Source organism: Spinacia oleracea, chromosome 1 (genome assembly GCF_020520425.1).
Source record: "Spinacia oleracea cultivar Varoflay chromosome 1, BTI_SOV_V1, whole genome shotgun sequence".
Lineage (NCBI taxonomy): Eukaryota > Viridiplantae > Streptophyta > Magnoliopsida > Caryophyllales > Amaranthaceae > Spinacia > Spinacia oleracea.
The window spans coordinates 133,799,776-133,820,435 of NC_079487.1; the positions used below are offsets into that span (position 1 = coordinate 133,799,776).

The following is a 20,660-nucleotide window of genomic DNA, read 5'->3' on the forward strand; positions in this document are numbered from 1 at the left end:
TTTTAATTAGGCTTTTAATTAGGCTTTTAGAGTGGAAATTAGGAGATGAAGCCAAAATATATATATATATATATATATATATATATATATATATATATATATATATATATATATATATATATATATATATATATATATATATATATATATATATATATATATATAGGCTTTTTAATTAGGCTTTTTATGTTAATAATGGGAGATTGGGAGTAATTCATTAATCAAGCCCAAGCCGGACTAATGCGGACCGTTTTATTGAAGGACATAGCAATATAGCATAGCCCAAGATGGACTCCATATTCCTATAAGTTTATCAAATGGTATGTTATGTGGCTAAAATAAGTTTTGATAATATTCTAATAATTTCATACTTCTATAATTTTAGATATTAACAGTAGATATGATTTTCAAATCTCTGGTGCAAAAATTTTCCGCCAAAACTGGTTTCCTAAAAACAAAATCTCTATTCGTTATTTTATTTTATTTTCTTTCTTTTTTATTTACGGTTTATGTATAAAAATTGGAAAATATTTGTTTATATATTATGGAAATAATATATGTCACATAATAATAGTTTTCTAAAAATGATTTTTTGGTAATATATTAATCAGATCTTTACTTTGTATATTAATAATGAAAAATAAATATATTTACTCAATATTTTGGTCAAATTAGCATATCAAGCATATAAAATATCTACTCCGTATTACTATATACTAAAAGAGACATCAGGAATGACACGTGTCAATTTCTAGTGCGATTTTTTCCCGCCAAAAATCACTTTCCCAAAAAAAGCGTATTTGTTTGATTTTATATTTATTCTCTACCTTTTTTATAAAATATTTATGTATGGAAACAAAATTTAGTTAAAATATGGAAATAATAGATACGGCATAATAATAATTATTCTAAATTGGTAATACTTTAGTCAAATCGCTATATTAATAATGAAAAATATATCACTAAATATTTTGGTTAAATTACCATATTAGCATTTTAAATATGCATATTAAATGAATAAATTTAAACGAGTATGTTAAAATGTTATAACTATGCAGTAGATTGGGAGATATTCAGTTAAATATTTTGTGATAAAGATGAACAAAATCTGTGCGTCCACGGGATCTAATCTAGTGTATACGTAATAGGAGAAAATGGCATATTCCATATATGCAATAACTTTAGTGAGGTAAATATTGTAGTCAAATATATTATTATAAATTACGTAGTCAAATAATTTTAAAATATCCGTGCATGCACGGAAATAGTATCATATAATTAAGTGAAGATCTTTTTTTTGGTTAGTATATATATATTTACTTTATTGGTCAATATTATAGTTGCTCAACATGTTAATATCATTAACATAAAACATATAAACCTAGGTAGATATGATTTTCGAATATCCTATAATTAAGTGAAGATCTTTTTTTGTTAGTATATATATTTAATTCATTGGTGAATATCATTCAAGCTTGTATCGATCATATTCTCTCTCAAAAAACTTTTTCTTACTAATTGACCTTTTAGTGTTCGTGCATATAAGATTAGTAGCTTTATAATGGAAAACGGTCCTAATCCTAATGACTGTAGTGATGGTAGTAGGGTTGTAATTACAAAGGTAAAATATTTGCATTGCAAAAAACATCAAAGTTGGTGTCCATATTTTGTCATATGTAGCGATCGAGATTCAAGGACAATGTTAATTTGTGGTAATTGCGGTTGTAGTCGAAGTGAACATCATCAAGTTATCGAGCATTCTTTTGCAAGTGAAACTTCAGCAAGATGGTAATCGACTTTAAGCTACTCGATATTTAAGTTTACTTTTTTAGAGATATAATAAAATCGAATTAAAGTATTATTGTACTTGAAAAGTCTTTTGTTTTTTGAGAGATATAATAAAAACGAATTTAAGTATTATTGTACTTGAAAAGTTTTTGTTTTCTTTAATATATGGAGTACTTTATGTGTTTAAATTCAATGTTATTCATATGTTTGTTGTCCCGTAACGGAGAAATATGTGAGGAAATATCACCTTATAAGCTCGGAGAGTTATTTCTGCTATTGCTAATTGGTTGTAGTGTGAAATCTATATTGGACTTATAAGTGGACCGAACTCTCATCCTTCTTGAGTTGTCCACACCCATTTCATAATTCTATAAAATTTAACAGAATTTTCAACGTTATTCTTATGAATAGAGTAAAAAATCAAACTAATACGAGTTAATAAGAACAAAGAAAGTATTAATCTGTAATCCGTAACTCAAGACATTCTGTTGGGAAGTTTTTGTTTTTTTTTGGTAATTTGTAACTTTTTTTTTGTTGTTGATAGAAGTGAAAAAAGAGGCAAAATTCAGTAATATCATTCTTGTTATTGAATCAAGTTTGATCTAAGATTTCCAACCAACAAAGGGGTAAATAGGTTTAAGTTATTAACTTTACGGTCTGTTTGGTAGCCGGTTATAAGTGATGGCAATGAGAATGAATTTGTATGACAAATTGCAAGGAAAATCAATATTAATTTCCATGATAGTGCTTGTTCACACAAGATAACTATTTTTTCTTCATAAATCTGTATTATCATCTATTACCATTTGGGGAGTGTTATTTAGGTGGGAATTTAATATTAGGAAGAAAAACACCAATTTTGAGATAAGTTTTCAATATCATAGACATTATGGTGTTATTTTTCTTGCTATATACACTTAGATTTATTCTCATCCCACCATTATTATCAGTTATCAAACTGAGCGTTTGCTCAACCAGTAATGAGTCATAATCAATTTCCTTATGGATTCATATTTTTAGCTATATTCTTTGAACTGCAATATAATCACTTCTAGTCGGTCAAGAATATAGATGACATAGTCCTCGTTGGTTAAGATCATGGAACACACGTTCGAGGACAGTAAACGAGAAGTGGGTGTGGATTGAGCATGTTTATAGTGATTATAGGGTGTAAATGAGCCAAGCGGAGCCGAGTACTACCATATTCATGTTCATTTAATTTAGGCGAGCTTGAGTCTGAACACGAGCTTTCAACCGAGCTCACTAATCTGTTCTAGCTTGGTTCGTTTAAGAGATTTTGGGTTCGTGAACTGTTCATGAACATCTCGTTATTAATCGAGCCAAATTTATGAACGAGCTTTTTTCTTAAACGAGTTTTGCGCTTTAGAGTTTAACCTTTGGAAAATACAATTGTAAATGTGCACTACTTTCGCCTTTTAAATTCAATTTTTTTTATCCTACGATATATCTTTTGGATATTAAAAGTCAAAATACGATAATAAAGCAATCATGTATGGCAAATTTGATTATGAACAAAAAAATTGGCGAGCTTGTTTATGAACACAAGGAAACCAGTTGTTCATGAACTTAAATGAACGAGCATGAGTTTGCTCATGTTCAAACTAGCAAATTAAACGATCTTCAAAAGTTGTTCAAACTTGACTCATTTATTAAATAAACGAACATGAACGAGCTTTAACTGAGCACGAACCCGAGTAGTTTATTGAGAGTCTCGGCTCATTTACACCCCTATGTGATCATATCGTGTTTATTGTGACGACTAACGAAAAATTCACATACATATAAATACGCAAAACACACCACCAACAAGTAGCTACAAGGGTGGTTACTTCAACCTTAACAACATCACAAATTCATTCAAACACAACTTAAGTTACCAATCCATCAAAATTCACATACTTAAGATTTATGAAAAAAAGGCCAATGAAGCCTAAAACAGTCTTTATAAATAAGGAAAAGGACCATAAGAAGAATATAACATAATGTTCCATTACATGTCAGTCTAAAGAACAACCATAAGATCCTGCCTCAATACAGACCCAAAAAATGGCAATTTTACAAAGGTATCAAAATTAACAAGTTACCGAAGTAGTAATTAATTAACAAGAGTCATCATCATCAGTGCCAGTTTTCTAAGCCGTAGAATAATTTGACAACAAAGACTTTAAAAATTTAAACAAAATATTCTTCTTCTCTGCTTACCCTATTTTGTCAAAGGAGAGCTTTGAAGAATCCATCCACACTGAGTTGAAGTAGAACAAAAATTATCAAATTCACCATCTATCTCTTGACATAGACCTGCCGAAAACAAAATCGAAGCACCTATCAACCTCGGCAACAAACAAAAATGACAATGAATTCGGGAAAGAAGATAGCAGAGCGAGTATAACAGCTAAAACGTAATTAACCATGGACTAGGCCTGGTTATTGGGCGGGTCGGGTCAGGGTTGGTGCAGGTCAACACAAGTCAGGAAATAAAGGGTCAATTTTAGTGGGTCACGGGTCAATAGCGGGCCGATAGTTGGCGGTCAATAAACGAACAAGGAAAAATGAAAAAGAGAGTCTTATGTGAATACGAGTTACGGAGTAATACAAAACTAGCCATATAATTTTTGTGTACAACAGCTAAAACATGATTAACCTTGCACACTGAAAGTGAACAATCAACACATATAACAGTTTTTATTTTAATCCATCATTACCAAAAAGTAAATTCAGCACCATGTCACGAGCTGATAGTTTCCCTGGTGCTAGAGCATGGCAAGTCCCTTATTAAGCAACTCCCTGGTGATAGTTTGGTGTAAGTTAATTCCTCAGTCCCGGACTACTCGCCCCGCTTTCCATATAGAGCCATCCCATAATACTTGCCCTGTTTCTATAAATGACATTTTATTTTATTTTATATTGTTTGTTACCTAAGGTCCAACTTGTACTCCTAATATCTAAAAAAAACGAAGGTCCCACACATTTCCCACTAACTATATTAAAAAAGTACCCCACTATCAACTACCAGCTAATCAAATAATAAGTCAATTAAATTGCCTAGAACTTTGTGCCTGTCAAACCGGGGCGAGTATTCCAGGACGGAAGGAGTATTTCATTATGTGTTGGGTTTCCTAGCTTATTGTTGTGCTTATGCTTGTTGCGCAAAAGGGGTAGGTTGGCCTGGATATAGCCTACAGGATTCTGACGCCATAAGAAGTGATATACGCTTGTTCCAGGACAACCAACTAAGAATAGCTACTATAATGCTGGTTTAGCTGGAAAAGTGCAAACTCTATTATATAGCCTAGGGATTTATACACAGGAAAATAGAGAAAAATTCTCTTTACTTACGACTAGAAGTGAACTATTTTGCTGTGGATCTTATTGAAATAAGTTCAAAATCACTTCAAACATTGACAGTCAATAACCACATCAAAATCCACTTTGGATCCCAACATTAGGGGTGGATGTGCCCTACCATTTCATAAACAATAATTGTCTCACATTCAAATTATTTAAACTGTACAATAACAAATTTCAGATTATTTTTTACATTAACTAGAATTAAGGAAACAACTCAAGCAAGTACCCGGCTTTGAAGTATGTTATTGTATTGAATGGTGCCCAACCAAGTTTAAAATCCTAGATCCTCCACTATATAGCACAAATGTATGATCGCAGAAAAGTAATAATTTAAGCATTGCTTAGAAATATATATTGTACGGAGTATTGTTCAGTTATTAATAAAAATGTAAATAAGAGGGTGGAAAATATTAAAATAAGTTTAACTTATTGAAAGATATTTGAGAAAGCAAAGGTCATTTTGAGACTACAGATCATAAAAGAAGTTGCTGGTCATTCAAAGAAAACTTTCTGCGGAGTTTCCTTGAGTTACTGACTTTCAGAAACGGGACACGTGACCTTCAATGAGATTTTATGTGCATCAAAGGGTAGATCGGATTCAGGAACGAACTGGGGAGAAAAGAAGGGTAAAAATTGAATTTCTGGTGTAGATAAGAGAACATGTTATCCCACTTAGGGGTGTGCAGAATTTGACCGGGTCCTGAATCCGGTCCGGAACCGGACCTGAATTGTCCGGACCGGTCCGGACCGGTGGATTCAGGACCGGACACCGGGTTTCAAAAATCATACAATCCGGATTTAGGACAGGTCCGGACAAAAACCGGGTAAATCCGGTATTGTCCGGAACCCGTTTAAATTAAAAAAAAAAATAAACTTTTTTTTGTTTGACACCTGTTAACAACAAAAATAGGGTTATCTTTTTGCGAGACTATCATTCACGAATCACGGCGCCTCCCTCCCTCATTCTCTCTCCTCCTCCCTCCCTCCCTCATTCTCTCTCCTCATCTCTCCTTCAATTCTGGATTTGAGCTATGGCTAAGATGGATCAACCTTTGACATACAGAGATTATCAAAGAGGCGGATGCCAATGGAGATGGTGTTATTAGTTTTCATGAGTTTGCTTCTATTATGGCTAAATCTGCTGCTAGTTTTCTTGGCCTTCCTATCTCACAATTTAGAGATTTAACAGGCTGATTTATGTAAACCAATTGGTTTGTTGATTACCTGGTTCGTTTATTTGATATTTGCATCTACATTTACATTTTTCATAATAATAACAATAATATATAAGCTGGATTTCAAACAAATTATTATCGACATTTATATTTTGTCATTTTCATATGTTCATGTTCTTAGATTTTGCAGATCTAAAACCTTAGAAATCAAGGGAATTTGACTTTTTTTTTAATGAAAAAAATACAGCAGATTTTTCAACTTTGCAAAAACCGGACCAACAGGTCTAGAACCGGTCCGGTCCGGAATTTACAGGACAGGACCGGTCTTGTCCGGATTAATTCAGGACCGGTCTCCGGACACGGGAAAAACTAAATTCCGGACCCGGTCCATTCCGGATCCGGTCCGGACCGGGCCGGATTTTGACCGGTGCACAGCCCTGATCCCACTTATCGTAGTTCCACTGCCGTTAACCCAGACAACAAGCCAAATATCAGGTAAATTTCAGATTTCATATACTGGGACTGGTATCGCGAAAAAAAGGAGAAAAAAACTATTCAGCAAACTAAAGCTACTGCAGTGACCTAATAAATGTAATGAGCTGCATATAAACATGGGATTATACGAGATTATTTCACTTAACAAGATGTTTCAGGGTGTTACTACGAGGATTATACAAAGAGCCACGAGCACAATTCAACTACCCATAAGCATAAATATGTAAACGTTAATGGAAAGAAAATCAGTCGTTAATGGTCAAACTAGAATCTTAGAATCCAATCATATCACGAGCATAAAAAACCAAGTATTTGCAGCACAAGCAGTCTCGCATTATTATCACACAAAGAGACGGACAATTAACAGAAAAGATGGCATCTCATTTAACAAGACATCTTAGGGTGTTACTGACAACTTGATAAATACAAAATAATAGTATAATATTACCTGTCAAAGTCTCTATTTCCCAGGAACCCTCCTCTATCTCTACCACCTTGGAAACTTCCTCTTCTATCTTCTCCTGGTCTTGTCCATACATCTCCTGTTCCGCGTGACCGGGGCCTGTCCATCGCTTCCGGAACTCGGCCATTATCAACAGATCCAGACTGAGAGGGAGGTCTCTCTGGATAACTAGTAAATCTCCCAGCTCCAGAACTTGGCCTAGAGCCATGCCTCGAGCCTGGCCTTTCCACTGCTTTCTGACCAAACCGAACCTTGTCATCCAATTCCCTAATCAGAGCTTCCAAATCACTCTCTTTGCTCTTTATAAGATCAGGTAAACTAGTTTGTTCACCTTCAGACTCCTGGTGGGGAACACCATTACCAGATTCTTTCTCGAGTTCCTTCCTTAGATTCTCAATTTCTTCCTTCAAAGCCTTTTCTTCCTCCGTCTCAGACCTAAGAAGTTTAAAATGTGCAACATGAATAGAAAATCCACAAAACAATTTAAAGTTCGATAGCAGTTTGACCATTCCTACGTATTTGAAAGAATTAAAGGCACAGAACCATCTGAAACCATTACACAACTAGCATATTCCTAGAATAATCACTCATTAAGGAACTTTTTCACATAATTTAAAATGTTTCCAATAGAATCTACAAAACCCAAAAGGAAATACTAGGAGTATTCACTGCACTCTCTCATTTCAAATAGAAGACCATGCAAGTATCCTAGACTACATTTACATCAGCTTAGAATTGAACGAAAAAGTTCCAAGTATGGAGCTAATCCAGCATAAGATATCAATGTAATTTTGATTCACATACAATTAAGAAACTTAATACAAATTTTACAAATTTGTCAGTTTGTCACACACCAATATCAATTAAAATGAAAGCACAGATTCAGAATTGCAACTTATCACCATAAGAAAGGCAACAAATTAAAAATCTGATGCTCTCCAGGTTTTTTCTTCATGCCACTATGACTCATCATTATCATTATCATTACCCCATTGCCTCAAAGAGGCTCCCGCAAGAAGCGAGGTAAGGGGGGGCCGGACGTACGCAACCTTACCCCTGCAATTGCAGAGAGGTTGTTTCCAATTGACCCAAAAGCGATAGCGGGACGACAACGGGACGACCATCTTCTACTTCATGGAAAGGAAGCGAAAAGGTTTTAAAAGCCATTTTGATTTAGTCCATTACATCCCACAGCCAAAAAAACAAATGAATCTTTGACTCCATCGGAAATGGACAATTCATGCCACTATGACTAACCCTCCAAAATACTCTTTCCTCTGTACCCCTTCTATCTCTTTCTTAAAGAAAATAAAGTACTAAGCCTTGTAAAAAGTATAAATATATTCACTAAACAAAGTAACCTCTCTTTTATCATGGCCCCGCTTAGGTAAGTGGAATCCTCTTTCTTAATTAAAATACTGTTCCAAAAGCATTAGAGCCTTAGGCTTCAAGAAGAAAAGCAATCGAACAACCATCCATCAAAGCAAAGTTTTCTCTATTAAAATAAGAACACAGCTTACAAAATGAGGGAAACTCCACCAAAAAAAGAAGCATATCTCCTACACTTCATTGGTAACATCAAACAGCTCATTCTCCATATAGCAGTAGCTGCCAACAAGTAACATCTAATGTTATGAGCAATGTTTTGTATTTTCCTACTTATGGAATACCTGCTTAATATAAGCCTTCAGAAGACCTTCTAAGAAAGGACGGTCCTACAAAATAATCCAGTGAGAAGATCTTACCCTACCATGACCATTAACCCCAAGAAGGGCAAGAATTGAACAGGCTATCACACATAAATGAAAAGCGAACAAGTTCTCTAGATTATTACACAAAACAAATGAACCATCCATCAAACATGCCAATCAAGACACTCGTCCTTTGACTCGATCCACCAACAATAATAAATGAACAAAACAGCTCCCTTAAAGATATAGTTAAGCTACTGAGTACTGAAGCTCAGGCAAGAACTCAATCCGAAAAAGTGGGTCATAGCTCATAAGTGTGTTGGAAATCACACATATTGAGGACAAAGGCTGTCAAGTTAGCATGCAACTTACAAAACAGAACCTTTCTGCAGTTTACAAGAACCTGATACAACACACAGGCTAACTTCTTATGCTCAGTCGTGATTCAGAAACTATCTTTGGCACCCAACCCGAGTTGGTTGCACAATAATTCTGTGAGCCAAAGCACACAGTTTTAATAGGACGAGTCAAAGACATTATACATCAGCTTTACCTACAGTACACATTTACTGCTGTAATCTACCTCCCACGGCCAAGGTTGATAAAAACTAGCAGCAGATTTATTAATCAACCAATAGCAATAATATTACTTGTAACTTGCAAGTCAATCACCCTATATACATGCACAATGGCAGGTGAATAAGAGCACAAGAAGAATGCATAAAGATGAAATTATGATGTTAAAAAATAAAAATAAACGTTGGGATATTCACAACAGATACTAAAATAGCACCATGGGAACAAGATAAATAGCTCCAGTCACACCACCTTTCTAGAGATCTAAAAATAAAGAGTAGAGACAAACAATATAACAAGTATCAACAGTTAAAGACAACCATAGATAAAAATCACATAAAAGCCTAGAAATTCGAAAGAACACTTGGTATTTCTTTGTCACAAACTCACAACTAAACCTACAAGTTAAAAAGCCTATCTTTTGTTCCGTCTACTGTAATCTGATTATAAAGGGCCCAACTTTGTGCAAAGCCTTAATATAGGTGATGCTAGGATTCACAAACGCGTCAAGAGGCTTTACAGACAACCTAGACTATGTAATGTCGTCGATGCAGAACACCGAGTTCTTCTCATTCCGTTTCAAAAGTTCCAATCTAGTCACTGTCTGGATAGCTCACACTCTCAAGCACTGAAGCACGCAGCACAAAAGGAGACAACCATTTGCTAATTACTTATTTACTCCCAACATACTCAAGCAAAGCTATTATTAGGAAACTTCAAACACAACAGGAAATTAGGAATGCATGCATTCATTCACTCATTAACACTAATTAACATATAATGCATGCATTCATTCACTCATTAACACTAATTAACATATAATGCATGCATTACCCTATCTTAATAAAACTATAAAAGAACAAAGCAACATCATGATTCATGAACACAATGCAGTATCAAAAAAAGACAAACCTATCAACTCGACGATGATCTAACTCAAGATCAATCTTCCTCCAATCCAAACCTTTCTGTTCCAACAAAAGCTCCCTAGGTTTAGCATCCCCAAAAGGATTCACCTTGGCTCTAGGCTTCACCTCCACACCACCACCACCACCACCACCTAAACTCTCCGACCCGCGGTTACTTTGTGAGCTAGCGGGCCGACTTCCCTGTGAACTTGTGGGCCTACTACCACTAGTACTCCCACTAGTTACCCCCTTTTTAGCCTCAATTTCAGAATCCAATTTCTTCCAATCCAAACCCTTCTCAGCCAACACATCCTCTCTGGGCCTCGCCGCCCCAAACGGGTTTGCCTTACTAGCTGTTGTTTCCTCAGTCACCGGTTTTGCCACATTTTCACCGTTTCTTGCTGATGGAGGAGCTAACACCAATCTAGTCCTCCCTAATTCTCTCTCTCCACCCAAATCACCACCTCCCCTCCTCCAATCCGAACCCGAATCACGAAAACCAGAACCAAATGAACTCGATCTCCCTCCTCCTCCTCCTCCTCCTCCGCCGCCGCCCATGCTGGGCGGCGGTTGTGGCTTTTTCCCGAAGCTCCAATTGTCAACCTCATCAGCCCTAGACCCACCTCCCAAATCCCCATACCTTGAACCACCACCACCACCCCCACCACCACTACTAAATCCACCTCTTCCACTATCCATCATTGAAACTGGCTTCTTCATAGAAGCCCAATTATCAACCTCATCAGCCCTAGAAGGCGGAGGCGGCATCGCATCAAAATCCCTTCCTTTCTGTCTCCTATCATCATCGAACCCACGACGTTGGTTTCTCCGATCATCACCATAGCTAGAAAACCCACCTCCGAGACGCGACCCAGAAAAATCATCGTCGGCGCGTGGCTTTGGAGCAGTAGGCAACTGGAGCATTTCGTCAGGGGTTAAACGGGTAGATCCGGAAGAAACCTGGGTCCCCTTTGACCCGTAAGAAGCAAACTCAGAGAGTGTCATCTTTTTCTTCTTTGGTTTTGCTGTGACAGCTTCTCTGAGAGACGGGAAGCTCTGGGTGTTTGTTTTGGCGGCGGCTGCGGTTGCGGTGGCTGCATTTTCTCTCTCCTCGGCTTCTTCTCGTTCGGCTTCGGCGGCCCAAGAGCCGACACCACCCCAAGGTTTCGACATCGGCGAAAATGGGCGGAAAAGTTGTGCGCAAAATGGGAAGATCTGGTTGTGTGTGTGAGAAGGAAGATGTGTGTTTCAGAAAATGGGAGGTTGAGCAAGGGTAAACTCAGAAAATAGTGGCCAGTTTTTTTGGTTCTTTTTTTTGTATTTAATTAATTTTAAAATGGGGAATATTTTATTATTTTATTTGATTAATTTAGGTTTAATAATAATAATAATAATAATAATAATAATAATAATAACTTCGCCGAGTAAAAATGATTAGATCTTCCAAAAGGTTGAAGTTCTATCACCATTAGGGACGCTTTGAAGGCTCTATGTCTATCTTGTTAAATTGGTTCGGATTGACCCTTTTAAAGTTCTGACCCGGTAAAATATTTCATCTTACCTTAAAAAAGATATAATTTTATAATTTCGGAAAAATAAACTTTTTATGTTTTTTACTTTTGCAATAGTTAGGGCCCCGACTAAAGAAATGGGTCCCTAATTGAGGTGGGGGAGTAATTTTTGTATTTTTCTAGAGGCAAAATTGTCAAAAAGTACCTTGTTTTTGCCTCAATTTGTGAGCTAGTACCTTATATTTTTTTATTTTGTCAAATAGTACCTTGAATTAAAAAATTATTTTAAAAATGGGACCTTACTCCAACATTCCGGGCATAAATTAACTTTTTCCGGCCAATTTTTCAAATTTCCCTCCAAACTATTGTGCGTGTGCAACAAACAAGCCACAAACTCACGCGCCTTTGCTTTTCTCTTATAAGAACAGCAACAACAACACCTAGACAACACTTTAAGATCTACAACATTTTATTTTGGAGGGAAGCAGCAGGTTTATTGGGGGGAAACCAACTAAATTGAGCCAACAAACGGAATGGATGTCAGTTTTTGGACCACATTAAAGGACGAAGATGACAGCAGCAATTGGAATCAATGACAGCAACCAGAAAGATAAAAGTGATAAATGGTGTGGTTGAGTTTTTAATGTTGACTGAAAATGGTGGTTGAGGATTCAGTGTTGGAGCAGAGAATGGAGTAAATGAGAAGATGAAAGGGCGTTGGATGTTTAAATGTGGTTTGATGTTAAAAGCGTGTGTGCACGCGTTAATTTCCCTCCCAAAATGAGCCAACAAACGGAATGGATGGCCGGAAAAGGTTAATTTTGCTCGGAATGTTGGAGTAAGGTCCCATATTTAAAACAATTTTTTAATTCAAGGTACTATTTGACAAAATTAAAAATATAAGTTACTAGCTCACAAACTGAGACAAAAACAAGGTACTTTTTGACAATTTTGCCTTTTCTAGACAAAGTGAACAACATTTTTCATTAATTACTTTTGAGAATTAAAAATAGTTTCAAATGTATAACTTATTTTTAGCGGAGCTTAAAACCTTGTAAAACTTAATCGAATTTAAAATATGTACTCAATTTTACACGTTTCTTGTATCACAAATTCTTATTTACAATGGTTGTACAATAAATATTGTACATCAAAGTAAAAGTTAACTCAAAATGTCTAAAAGTTAAACTTATATATGTAAAAGTTATCCATTTTTTAATGATAAATTTTTTCATTTTAATAAAAATCGTTTCTTCAAAATCACTAATAATGTATAAAATTAATCATTTAACTCTTTAAAATGTATATCTATCAACATTTTTTTTACTAATATAAAAGTTAATCAAAACTAGGTTAAAGTTACAAAAAAATAGGTAAAAGTTATCTTAGTGTACAATAAATTTATTGTACACCTAGTACGCGCAAGACCTTTTGGTATTGTATATGTCTGTTTAAGTAAATAAATATTTTTTTAAGTTTTATGTCATATTTTTGTTCCATTTTATTTTTTCCGGTGAACTTTCACCTTCCATGACTCGTTACATGCATAGTACCTTCGTTATTGTTGAGTTCTACTAGTTTAAAATTTCTTGATATAGCCAAATTTTAACGTAAATCTCACCATCAGTAAAAATATTATCATGTGAGATTTTGATAAATTTATCTATTAACTTTTTATAACTTTTGCAAAAATATAAATACTAGTATATCTTATTTAAAATTTTCTTGGAACTGCAAAAGCTCTTACATGATAAACAAAAAATACCAAAGCGACCGAGTAGGAGTAAGCACTAAATCAAACTCTTGGTTCAATTACAATATAACATTCATTAAAATTTTAGTGTCTTTTTAAAATAAAGTTTACAATTGTTATATGGTTAAAACTGGGTTCATATGGAAAAGGGTAGGGATCAATTAATATGAAAAAGTGCAGAGATCAATTACTTTAGTAATGAGGATGTAGAGATATCGATTAAAACATTTGCAATACTATTATGTGATATAGATGGGATATAAAAAAGAAGTGTAAACAAGAATGAAATTGCCAACAAGTATAAGGAAAGTCTCTAAGATATTATATTGAATGTTTCAAGGAGAGTCTAAAAAAGAATGCAATATTTGTATAATTTATTTATTTATTTTGTATATGAAAAATCTCGAAATACAAATGAGATTCGATCTTATGTCTCGAATATCACTTTTAATCCTTTACCAAGTTACCAACAGGTTCAAAAGACCACATGATCTCACAAACGAAGCGGTTTCAATTTCATCTCCTTTTCTTGTTTCTATTTTTTTTTTTTTTTTTTTTTTTTTTTTAAGTTTAGCATATGTAAAAAAACAAACAAACTAGTGGATCACCCAAAAAACCTACTTACCTTTGCCTCCCTTTTCAGTTTTCAGTCTTTTCACAAAAAAGGCTTAGAAAATGAAAGAATGAGATCATATTGAAAGAAATATTGTAGAGGTTATAGGTGGAGTATGTTTATTTTAGTTATTCTTGTTAGTTACGCATGAACTAATAATAAGATTCCTCCACATAACTACTTTTTATACAAACCGCACAAAACAGGAGAAAGACAGTCTGCCCACTTGCAATTGCCAACAAGTCAACATACATACATACGGATCATTTACTTAGCTTGTTCACGTTCTTGTTGCTTCAGAATTCAAGTATGGAAGCATTTTTCTGGCAACCTTCTTCAACATACTTGTATATTTTCCCCAAACAAAACTAAAACTTCATCAATCATCTATTTGAATGCAATCCGCAGACTGCGGAGGCATTTGATTAGGAGAGGTTTGAGAGAAAAAAAGCTTTTTGAAATGAATTAGAGGTTTGACCTTTAGAAAAAGCTAGTTAGAAGAATTAGGAGAGGTTTGTAAGAGAGTTTTGAGGTGAAAAAACTAATTTTGAAAGAGCTCAATATAGGAGCTTTTTGCAATTAGAGGTTTGAGAAAGTAAATGAAAATGACTAATTTGTCATACTATTGACTATGATTACAACCACTACCAACCTTGGTACCTTACATTATTTTCACATTAGAGGTCCTTAATGATCATTTTGCATATCAAATGGTTAACAACTATCAACTATTTGCCAAACATTTTTATACAAGCAGCTAATTCAACCAGCTAGTCAAACCAACTAATACAAACAACTAACCGCTGATAGCTAGTCAAACCAGCTAACAACTAAAAAATTCTAACCAAACAGGGCCCACGGAAATTTGAAGGACTAACAGAACAAATGAACTCTCATTGAGTACCAGTTTCATCACAACAATTACTAGTACCCTTACAGGATTTAGAACACATTTACAAACACATCTTATCATTTTACAATTCTAAGATCACAATTACTATCACGAGCATCGCTGAGTATCAGGATTCAGGATAATAGACAGTTAGCTTAAATTGGCTGAAGCTTCCATGGGACGAACTTTAAGGACTCTGTTTGTACAAAAGCTCAGCAATTAGTCATTATCTTCCTTCCAGATATCTTCAAGGTCATTTGATACAAATGATTAGGGAACACACAATATTAACAGTTAGCACAAACCTCGTCTGCAATCAAGAAAGACCAAAAAAAACTACAGTCAAAATAAGTTTAAGGGTTTGAAGTTATCAGATAAGTTTCCGACATTTTACTTTCTGATTTCTATAAATGAAACAGCGATGAATAAGAGTTGATTGTCAAACAAATAGCAATCAGAAACCGTGTTATCAAATGTAAAATCGAGCATTAATGTAAAATCAAATCTTCACAAGAATAATAGGGTGACTACATCTACTACTATGGCTATTGGGAAAACTGTACGTCTAATGTGGTTGAAGGAAAACTTTAGCCCTTACAAGAATTCACTTCAGAATAGGTAAAAACAATCAAGTTTAAGCAAAGACAAAATGTCAAACAACGATGGACAGCATTGATTGTCACAAAGCTAAGCAAAATAGAGCTAAAAATTGGAAACCCTTTGTTTGGATAATGTCCCTCAAGCAATGCCAAGAAAAAGCTCAAAACTGACTTTAGACTGACTCGGATTTAGAACTAAAATAAATAATTGTACTTTGTACTATCCTAAAATTTGCAAGGCGATTTTCAAGAACGCCCTAGCATAAAAAGTCCAGCTTGTAACCATAAAGCCGCGAAGAATTGACTAAATACAAGTATCATATCATATAAGAATCAAACTCATACTCATCATAAATTCACAAGTATGAAGGACATATTAACTACGGAGTATAAGAATATAAACCATCAGATTGCTGTTTCACAACAACCATTCATCTTTAGGCTGCGCTATATTCACCTGATTTTCACTTATTTTTCATGAACTTATCTTATCTGAAATTATCTGAACTTAACTGAACTTATCTGAACTTATTATAACTTATCAAAACTTATTTTAGTTATAAATTGTACTTGGTCAACCCTTATTTTTTTTGAACTTATCTTATCTGAACTTATCTGAACTTAATTAAACTTATCTGAACTTAATTAAACTTATCTGAACTTATTTTTCCTGAAATAAGTGGAAATAAGGTGAACAGAACATGGCCTTATTTTTGGGTATTTAGTAGCAAGGGCTAAATAACTTGTACTATAAGTTTAGAGTTTTCCACTGTTATGAAAGAAATGTCGATTTTGGTATTGTTGACTACCGCCACTTTACTGCTCATTTAATTTTATTAGATTTTCCTCCAAATAGATGAAGGCATTGGTATTAATTTTGATTTCTCAAAAGAATCATTACTTCCATTATTGGTTATGTACTTCTCTGGTTATGTACTTATGTTGTTATGTGTGGCTTTTGAAGTGATGGATATAAAGGCTCAAGGATATTTCAATTTCCAAACCGTTCACCTATGAACCTATTAATCATTGTCAAACACGAATAAATGATTGCAACGAATCTTAACGATAGTGATCCCTAACCAGCAGCTTGATGCTTACAGCCAAAATTTGAATTATCAATTTTCAGCAAAACTAAATCACACAAAAAAAGTGCTGGTTGATTGTATCAAGCAAATACATCCAAGTCGACTTTTCAATGCCAACTACTCCCTCCATCCGGAAGTCATAGTCACATTGCCACAACCTCCCATAATTAAGGATTCACTATAATTTCACTTAAAAAAAACCACCTATCCCCTCCTCCACCACTCTATTCATGTGGGGTGGGTTTGGGAATCTAAAATCAATCTATTTTCAATGTTAAGAAATGAAACAACTTTTTCTAGACGTCCAAAAATAGTATACATAACGTGACTATTAATTCTGAAAGGAGGAAGTAGCTCATAGTTGTTGCAACTTTTAACCCACACATTATCAAATTAAACAGAAACAAACAAATCAAAGGCAGCTTGGAAAACTTAGTAAAGGTTTTGGCTTATTGGTAAGTGCATCAACGCAGCGCAAAGAAACAAATTAAATGCTAGCTTTTCAAAGACATGAGTAACAAAAATGATTACCTTTAGCACTAATACTATCAGCAGGAACAACCAAAGGTAGAATAGTATTCATATTCAATGAATCCAATTGGCATTCTTCCTGATCTTTCTCCACAAGGAAACTCTTAGTTCTCTCCTGAATATTGATTAACACATTGTTCCAACTATTCACTCTCGAACGAACAGGGAGTCCCACGTTCATGTCTGTCAAGTCCTCTGCTTTCACCTTCAAACAACAAACATCACCATGAAGATTATATAGCCATTTGTTTTCTTTTTTTGTGATTAAGCATGTTGGTTAACATGTCCAAATTTGTGCAAATATGAGATATTTCTCTAGGGAAATCAACACATACATAATACATCGAAACATAAACATGATGTAGACAGAATTATTCGATCCCAAGTCTTGAATACCACCGCCTAGGATTTTACTAATCATGCAACTAGGAAGGCCAAACTCAGTTTGTACCCGGGCCGAAAGAAAGTCTTTTTAAAGATTAAAGGACATTAGAATATCCTTAAAGAATCTAGGCATATCTTTGCACACTATTCCATATCATACATACCATGATACCAAACCATTTAAGGATTTAAAAATAGTAACATTTTTCTTAAAGCAAAAATCAACAAACATATAAATATCTCAATAGTCAGTCCACCCCTCCCAAAATATAATTTCTTATCTGGTATTGTGATTGCTGATTCAGGGCCATAATTAAAAAGTTACAAATCTTTAACATTTAGTAGTAAGCAAAAGATAGTCAAATCCTTTGTGAGAAATTGTTATCCCTACCAAACAAATATGCACTAATACATACTCCCTAGCATCATAATTCATGACAAAAAGGGCTACTTATATAATTTTTCTTACAAAGTACAAACATAACATAACATAACATAACATAACATAACATAACATAAGGTATAATAAATGATTGATTGAGAAAATTAAAGAAAGGGAAACTTCATTATACCTTCAATACATCCTCAGGAAAAGCACCATCAAGCAAAAAGATGAGACAAGAACAAAACCCTTTGGTAATCTCCGAATCACTATCAGCCCCAAATCTCATTCTCCCCACCTCATCAACCACCACTTCTAGCCAAACCTGGGCGGCGCAACCAGGGACTCGGTTCTCCGGCGACCTAGTCAACTCACCGAGTTGAGGGAGAACCATGGCGTAATCAAGAAGCCTCTTAACCCTATCTATGGGTTCCGGAAGCGACCGGAACTCGGAAACCAACCTCGAAAGCCTCAAAGAAACAAGCCCAGGTGACGAAATGGGGGGAATTCCATGTTTCTCATCTGGGTATGGATTCAATTGACAAAATGAGGTGAATTTAGAGATGGGGTTTTGACCTAAATTCGAAAATTTGACAGGAAAATTGGTGAAATTGAGGGGTTTAAGGGTCAACAGAGAGGATATGGGAGGTGGGTTGATGAAATTGGAAGAGCTTGGGGAAGAACAAGGGCAAATGGATGGGGGTAAAGCTGGAATTTTGGTGGTGAATGACATTGCTAATGCCTAAAATGGTGAAGAATGAAGATGATTCTGGAGAAAAGAGGGAGATTTTATATTTGCAGGAGAGAAGAAGAAGAAGATGTTTGGGAAAGAGGAACACTAAAAACAGTTGGACATATTTATAATGTGTTACAACAATTATATTTTTAAGGCGCCAAAAGAACGGCCAATATTCATGTGAAAAGTGACTATATAAGTATGACTCTAATGACTATGATTAGTGAAAGCTTTTTATATGCGTCTGGATATATTTAGAGTTAAGTGTATTACGTAAAATAGTGAATTTTTTATATGCGCTGGATATATTTAGAGTTAAGTGTATTATATAAATAGTTTTTTTTAGAATGAAAAATGAAAAGAGCCAATCATAATATACAATCCTCGGGAAAAAATAGGTGAGGATTTTGGGATTAATAAATAAACATGTCATATGGTATATGGAGTATTCTAGTTGGCGTATTCTAGTTGGCTATTTTCAGTTCTCATTTCTTATCGTAGTCAATCTATTATGTAAGTGTTTTTTTTTACTCATTTGATAAATACTTCATGTAAATGAGTAAAATTAAATAGGTAAACTTGGGTGCATGGTAGGTTAGAGTGGTGGTTGGATTCATGGAATGTGATCCATGAAGTTTGGGAATATGGAAAAGTGACGTCATTTGTATTTGACTACATCATTTAATGGGCAATAATCTTATGTAAGGCAGTGTGTCATCACTCATCATAATCTCTTAGTCATTTTGTCAAAATCGCCACCAACCTCGGAGAAAGTATCTTTGCATATCTGATATGCCCTTGCAAATGAAAATTATAACAAAAGATAAAATAGGAAAAAGATAAAAAAAATAAATTGAAGGGAAGTAAATAGTACTTTTTAAAACAGAATGATATTTTTTTAACAGAAATGGTATTTGTTTTTACATAAATGATACTTCATTTTTCTTTTTCCTATTATATCATTTTATTGACTGATATACGTTTACAACACATATCAGATAGCCACCTCGCCGCTCCCCAAACACCCGGCCATTTATATACAAATATATTTATGATCATTGATCATGATACTGATCATGTGAAGTAGCTTCTCCCTACATGGCTACATCTCACCAAGATTGACCCATACTGATTACAGAGTATATCTAAAATGAATGAAATATTCCATTCATTTACGGAACGTTATCTCTACTAATGCGTTTCTCTACGAAAACAAAACAAAAATAATAATCTTACATGCTTTCAAATTAGGCAAATTTGCTAAAAATACATTTTATAACTCAAATTTTGCGAGAAAGGAACTTATATAATTATTTTTTTGTGAAATCACACCTTAATGTAATTTTTTTGGGAGAAAGGATCTAAGGGAAGTTTCGGCATTGACTGAACTTTTCCGACCATTGACTTACGCGTGAGCAGCACGTGTGACTTAAATTGGCTAAAAACACTGATTTTCCCGAGTCTTGAATTTTCAAATTTGATTTTATTTCGATTTTTTTTTCAACTTTGGGTTTTAAAGCTTAGAATTTTGGAGGAAATTTGGATTTTTGGTTAGCAAAATACACGCGTGCTTCTCATGTGCAAGTCAATGGTCGGAAAAGCCCAGTCAATGCCGAACACTTACTTTTGGTTGTCTTTTGCAAAACAAAATTACATTAAAGTGTGATTTCACAAAAAAAATTATATAAGGTCCTTTCTTGCAAAAA

General features: G+C 34.5%; 2 protein-coding genes across 3 annotated transcripts; both read right to left on the reverse strand.

The window, feature by feature from the left end:
- Nucleotides 1-3,773: 3,773 nt before the first annotated feature.
- LOC110793353 (eukaryotic translation initiation factor 4B1) lies at nucleotides 3,774-11,769 on the reverse strand. Its single transcript, XM_021998220.2, has 3 exons — nucleotides 10,470-11,769; nucleotides 7,276-7,725; nucleotides 3,774-4,107 (listed from the first exon to the last, which is right to left on the reverse strand). The coding sequence occupies exons 1-3, from the start codon at nucleotides 11,636-11,638 to the stop codon at nucleotides 4,083-4,085; spliced, it is 1,644 nt and encodes a 547-aa protein (XP_021853912.1). The 5' UTR covers nucleotides 11,639-11,769; the 3' UTR covers nucleotides 3,774-4,082.
- A 3,239-nt stretch (nucleotides 11,770-15,008) lies between these two features.
- LOC110793361 (sufE-like protein 2, chloroplastic) lies at nucleotides 15,009-19,137 on the reverse strand. 2 transcript variants are annotated; one of them, XM_021998229.2, is made up of 3 exons: nucleotides 18,409-19,137; nucleotides 17,453-17,657; nucleotides 15,009-15,479 (listed from the first exon to the last, which is right to left on the reverse strand). In XM_021998229.2, exons 1-3 carry the CDS (start codon nucleotides 18,949-18,951, stop codon nucleotides 15,454-15,456), a joined length of 774 nt encoding a protein of 257 aa, XP_021853921.1. In that variant the 5' UTR covers nucleotides 18,952-19,137; the 3' UTR covers nucleotides 15,009-15,453. The 2 variants fall into 2 exon arrangements, with proteins under 2 accessions (XP_021853921.1, XP_021853930.1); XM_021998238.2 differs by having other exon boundaries at nucleotides 15,009-15,544; nucleotides 18,409-19,126.
- Nucleotides 19,138-20,660: the final 1,523 nt, after the last annotated feature.

Bases quoted from the DNA above. Each gene is read 5' to 3' on its own strand.
- LOC110793361 (XM_021998229.2), bottom strand. From the start codon at position 18,951: ATGTCATTCACCACCAAAATTCCAGCTTTACCCCCATCCATTTGCCCT. The intron at 17,658-18,408 runs GTATAATGAAGT...TGTTGTTTGAAG, and splicing joins TTCCTGAGGATGTATTGAAG to GTGAAAGCAGAGGACTTGAC. The intron at 15,480-17,452 runs GTAATCATTTTT...ATGACCTTGAAG, and splicing joins TGATAGTATTAGTGCTAAAG to ATATCTGGAAGGAAGATAAT.
- LOC110793353 (XM_021998220.2), bottom strand. From the start codon at position 11,638: ATGTCGAAACCTTGGGGTGGTGTCGGCTCTTGGGCCGCCGAAGCCGAA. The intron at 7,726-10,469 runs GTTTGTCTTTTT...TAAACTTCTTAG, and splicing joins GATCATCGTCGAGTTGATAG to GTCTGAGACGGAGGAAGAAA. The intron at 4,108-7,275 runs GTAATATTATAC...TGTTTTCGGCAG, and splicing joins GGAAATAGAGACTTTGACAG to GTCTATGTCAAGAGATAGAT.